At 43.9% G+C, this 5,778-nt stretch overlaps 1 protein-coding gene across 1 annotated transcript; it reads right to left on the bottom strand.

Moving 5' to 3' along the window:
- Positions 1 to 765: 765 nt before the first annotated feature.
- Positions 766 to 5,220, bottom strand: LOC120836152 (putative nuclease HARBI1). The gene is made up of 3 exons (XM_040211487.1): positions 5,207 to 5,220; positions 4,662 to 5,081; positions 766 to 826 (listed from the first exon to the last, which is right to left on the bottom strand). The coding sequence occupies exons 1-3, from the start codon at positions 5,218 to 5,220 to the stop codon at positions 766 to 768; spliced, it is 495 nt and encodes a 164-aa protein (XP_040067421.1).
- Positions 5,221 to 5,778: the final 558 nt, after the last annotated feature.

Genomic DNA, 5,778 nt, shown 5'->3' with positions numbered 1-5,778 from the left:
ACTTTCACACAAACGGGTTCAAAACAAGCATCCTTTCCCAGCAAGTACAATTTTATGTGTTTTTAAATATACAACGCTCTTGCTACGGCTGTTTTCAATAACAGGAGGCGCTCATTTAGTACAAATACACACTGCAGTCGTGTCAATTAAAATAAATATATATATTCTCCGAAATATACACACACACAAAAAAAATAACAGCCGTGGATGCATTGATTGAGCGAAATCCTACAAGCAAGGCAGCAAGTCAAACGTCTGACGAAGTCGTAAAACCGAAATAAAAAAGATTATACTTTTACTTACTTGCATTGAATGTGATAAAAGTTATATTTTTACTCTTTACACCTCGCTTTGGCAATCGTTTTGGAATATTAACAAATTACTTGTTGAATTTTAGTATGAATAGCAGACGATCACAACCGAATGCAAAAATGAGTCAGGCGTCGACATCGCAAACCATCTCTCAAACGCAAACACCTAAAATGACTTTGGATCAACAAATGGAATTAATTAGAGCAATTGGAGAACGTAAACAACAAATTCTAGAGAAATTCAGCAGCACAGTTACCTGGCGAACGAAGGGACAGGCATGGGAAGATATTGTCAATGACATAAGCTTCCCGCGGGGTGCACGGCAGCTGCAGGAGGCATGTCGGAAGTTGGTAAAGAAAGCCAGAGACATATATGCGCTCTTCCGAGCGCATGAACAACGAACTGGTGAGTCAGAACTGCCCCCCCCCCCCCCCCTCAAGAATGTTATAGAGCTCATAGGGCCTTGTCTACATTCATAGTTGGAGTGCAGTCAGGCAAAGTGTAGAACTTGAACCTGCGATAAAGCAAATTTCACTAGAAAAAAAAAAGCACGGTAATACCAACAACCGTAGGATATAAAATCAAATACGCGCCAGAGTGAGTAACAAGCCCATGAAAATTTAATTTGCTCATTACGCTTCACCATAGGCACTTTAATATAGCAAAATATGTGGAGGGCTAGTACTAGGAAACGATGTGTTGTGTCTACTGGGAGAAAACTATAGTCGATGACAGGTCAAGAATAAAGGGAGAGAGAAAGGAAGGGTGGGGAAAGGAATCAGGGGGCTCCATAGAGGAGACGAGGTTTCCCCCCGGGGGCTCTCTCTAGATTGCTTTCTCCTTCCCACCTTTCATTTTCCTCTGCTTTCGCTCTTGACCTATCATCGACTGTTGTCTTTACACTTAGAACACTCCTCTGCCTTAACTCAACAGGTGCTGGCCCCAACCCGCATGTAGTGACGCCCATCTTCCAGGCTGTGCTGGACGTCATTGGGCAGGACTCGCCGAATTTCGGTGGCCTGGATGACGTCATTGTCGGCGACACCGAGACGTATGGAACTAGCGTTCATTCAATCTTCAGTAAAATCAAGCTGCTCACTGAGGCTCAGTTGCCAATATCTCTATTTTCAGTCATCTTTTCTGGATAAGTCCTGAATTTCTGGATGCACAGTGGAGCTTATCACCTGCAAAAGTGTTTAATTGGTATTTTCTATGTAATCTTCCGTGCTTTTTCTTTTTTCTTAACTCGAAAGGTAGCTGAAAAACAGCGGAAACAGAAAGTCATAAAATAAGTATTTATCAGTTTGGGAACATGGTGGACATAAACGTTTTAATTCAACAAATGAGAAGCCTTTTTCTTTTGTGGTTGCACAGTCGATGTAGCAATCCAGGAGAATTTGAAGTTGTGGAAAGCTTGCGAAAAGGGCTGTTTGCACTTTTATAGTGTGTGAGTGCACATATATTGTAAAAAAAACAGAAAGAAGGACAGCCGATACACTCGTGAGTTATTTGAACAAAAAAAATATATTATTTCTTACTTATACATGCTGCTAAAGAAATTACCTCCAGCCGCACATCGCCTAGTGAGGATGAGAGTATAGTAAGGTAAAGTTCAGTAATCTTTTCACACCGACCAAAATGTATTCGAGGTGAGAGTAGAGTGAAGGAACCGATTATTAACAGATGTTTCTCAAATGACACTGGCTTCACTATAAACAGGCGGCACAAAACTGCGACCGAGATAAGTCCTTACTACTTTTCCCAATACTGCGTAAACATACCTAACACAAAAATGGGCTGCAGGAAACTGTGAATTATTTTAACAACGCGAAATGTGTGCCTTTTCAGCACTCGGCTAAAATCAACATCCATATGGTTCTGTAGAGTATTGGCCCTGCTGAAGTTCTGCTGCCACCGGACGAACGGGCTGCAAGGCAGGAGGCTGGTCAGCCCGGAAACCTTGGCCTTAGGGCAGACGAGCCCCTCCCTCCTCCAGGCATCCGACCAACTCGCTGGTGCAGGACGGCTGCGCGTCGTTTCCAGCGGCGAAGTGAGGAACTACAAGAGTGTGAAGCAGAGAATATTGAGCTTGACAAAGCAGCCGCTAAGAGGGCACTGGATGCCGCTGAAGCAGTAATCTCAGCCGCCGCGGCGGCGAAAAACTATTACGAGGAGGCTGCGATTGCGCAACGGATGGCTCGGGCGGAAAAGGCAGAGTTATTTAAGTTAAAAAAGCTCAAGCTCGAGCAAGAAATTAAGAAACTTGAAGCTTGAAACTTGAACATGACAACTAACAAAAAGCCTTTTTTCGTAGTGGCAGCCGTCAGGGCCGGCTATATATACACCCACAAGAGCTCTGGGCAAACTCCGGCCATGCCCCTCATCCCCCCCCCCCCCCCCCCCCCCACCACACTCCACCTTTTTATATACGCCCCTATTTGAAGCTTACTTTCTGAATGGCGTAGAAGTAAAAATTCTGTTGCAAATCAGCGCTGTGTCTGTGTGTTTCCTTTTAGTGGTCCTTCGTCTTTAGCGCTGTTTTAACCCATTCCATCATCTCCTATCTACTAGGTACGACATCACGTTGTTAGTAAACATGCAGTAGTGGACGGTGGTGGCCCAACAGGAGCGTCTTGTCAGACGAGAACCACATTCCAAACACGAACGGCGATTGAGCATATGTGCCGAGAAAGTGAGGGAGAGAGGGAGACGAGAGGGATCGTCAGAACGCTAACCTCCGATACGAATGATCAGTGGGTAGACTCAAAGCTAAATGCCTTTGTCTCCACTGCGCTCGCCGAACGCGTTCGAATACGAAAGCCACACGCCTGACGTCGGCGTTCCGCGTTTTTAACGCGTTCGACGAGCATAATGGAGACAAAGGCAGCTAGCTTTGAGTCTACCCACTAATCATTCGTATCAGAGCTTGACGTTCTGACGACCGCTCTCGTCTCCTTCTCTCCCTCAGTTTCTCGGCGCATAGCGTCGTGTCGGGCACTAAGCTCAAATAAATAAAAAAAAAAAAATTGAAAGGAGGGGCGCGGCGGCGCCTTCCTATTCATGGCGCCTTGACCGCCCAGGTAGCCCACCCCTAGGGCCGGCGCTGGCAGCAGTTATTACGTATATGTATAGCAATGCTACGCGACTTGCTGCCAGACATAACTGTTAAATAAAAACACTGTGATATTATTTTAGAACTTTTTTGGCAATGTGACATTGGTGTTATGTTTGATGCAGTATCTTGTAGTCTTTCAGTATGCAAATAAAAATTCTGCTGTTTTTATTTATCCTCTTGTCACATTCCTACTGTTCTCTTTGAGACAACGTTAAAATACATTATGCGAAAGAGGTACAGTTAACAAGTTCAAATAACAAAGATGAATCATTCACTTTAGAACATAATGTCTGCGAGTGCCTGTCACGCAATTTAGAATAAGTCTACTTACATTCACGAAAAAAACCAGGCCACAATAGCAGCTCGGGCTGCCACGCTGTCTGGCCGTATATTGCTTCTATGGGATCGGTGGGGACCTCACTTGGCAGGGAAGTGCTGGGAAGGCTGCACGGAAACCATTTGGCGAGGTTGTGGAGGATGCAGCAGGCCACCACGATGTCGCAGCATCTCTTGGGTAGCATCCGGAGCTCAGCGTGCAGGCAGTTAAAAATTCGTTTAAATTGGCCAATGGTCCTGCAAAAGTGGCCGGATGAAGCAGTATGTATAATGAACTACAGGGGCCAACATTTTAATTGGAGGGCACTTCTGATTGCTCCTCGCATCGTTGTATCAAAACAAAGGTAAATTTTGAAGAATGAGCAAATGGCACCCCCTGCACTTTTGCACAAACATAGTCATTTTTTTTAAAACCTATGCATAATTTGTTAGATATAAACTTGTTAGGCTGATTAGATTATCCTCAATATATGCGAAAAGAGTGTAAAAATTTTAATAATTGGACGCCAAAGAATGGTTTCTCTCAATCGCATTCCGCACCATAAATAACCAAAGATAATATTCGAGCTAAAAGCTACGTTGTAAAAAAAGTGGAAATGAATGTAACGTGCACTTTTTTAGTTGATATAGTTAACTTTTAGCCAATTTTAAGCGGGGAACAAGGCAAAAGAATAAGACTAAATTATTTTAAGGTTTCATTTTTATTTAATTAGTGCCGTCATCAACTTTGTTTATGTATTTTTCACATTCATATTAGATACACTTAGCTGTCTTTTTGTCAGCATTCATCCTACCAATGTCTGACAAATGCTTGAGGGTTTCTATGTGACTAAGATATAAATGGTTTGAACCACTTAGATGGCGATAATGGACAAATCATATTAATGTATGTGCTTACCTTTCTACGATACACCTGGGCGTGATGTGAGCTTTGTTGTATTCCTCCTCTGGCGATGACGAGGGCACCAGGAAGGGTGTCATGAGCCATGGCTCGCACGCATATCCGCTGTCGCCCAGCAGCAAGCCGTCGTAGGTTCCATTGGATAGCTTTACGGAAAGGGCGCTCTTCTTGAAGATCTTGGAGCCATTTGCACTGCCAGGCCACCTTGCTACCACATGGCGAATTTGGTATGCAGCGTCCACCACTAGGTGCACGTTGATGGAGTGGTAGCCATGGCGGTTGACGTGCGCTTCTTCGTGGTCCGACGGTCCTTGAATCCGAATGTGCGTACCATCCACAGCACCCAAAACGGAAGGGAAGCCCGCCACCTCAAAGAACTGCTGCAGCACTTCAGCCGCCTCAGCTTCATTTGGCCACCTGCATTGAAACATTTGCCGTCTGCTCTGGAATCTGTGCACTGAAATTATTGTCACATACACCCACTTTGTGAAGAGTTCCAAGAAGCACTTTTTCGAATACGACCAATCACTGTTTCGAAATACCAAAGTATATCCATTGTGTGGACTCCTTTTAAAAATAATAATTGTTGTGGTAGATCAAAAAATGCTTCATTCGTCATTGTTCAAATTATCGAGAAGTACGAGCTCATAACACAGCGAGTACTTGTAAAGGAATGCATTTTCTAACATTGTAGAGAGGGAAGTACAGCTGAGAAACTTTATATTGGCCAAAAGTTGTTCCTTCTGTTTTTTTGTTTTTTTTAGTGGGAATTAAAACATAATCATATTGGTGTTTGAAAGGGGAAAAATAACATTTTGTTTCTAGGGCTCTGTGATCGCCAATTTGTTTTATTATTTCCTCCAGGTATTAGGACCGATTGCGAAAATATTAAGGGTTTACAATTATGAATGCTTCAACACTTTCCACTTCGGTTAGTATTGCTCTCGTCATTCATACACTAAAGGCTCGTTCGCACACTTGCAACCGAGTAGGACCTTCTGAGGCAAGACCGCGTTTTGAGCCTCTTGCGACGGCTTTGGACCTGCTCCGCAGCAGCGCATCTGGTCCTACGCCATTGAAAGGGGCTTAAAAATCGGTCTTGTCTCACTCGGTC

This window comes from Ixodes scapularis, unplaced genomic scaffold, assembly GCF_016920785.2.
Source record: "Ixodes scapularis isolate PalLabHiFi unplaced genomic scaffold, ASM1692078v2 PGA_scaffold2__306_contigs__length_199485367, whole genome shotgun sequence".
NCBI classification, from domain to species: Eukaryota; Metazoa; Arthropoda; class Arachnida; order Ixodida; family Ixodidae; genus Ixodes; species Ixodes scapularis.
Note: the sequence above shows the minus strand (reverse complement) of the source record. Positions and strands in the feature narration are given on the sequence as shown.

Coding starts and splice junctions, on each gene's coding strand:
- LOC120836152 (XM_040211487.1), bottom strand. Junction 827..4,661: donor CCCAGGTGTATCGTAGAAAG/GTAAGCACATAC, acceptor GCTTTATCGCAG/GTTCAAGTTCTACACTTTGC.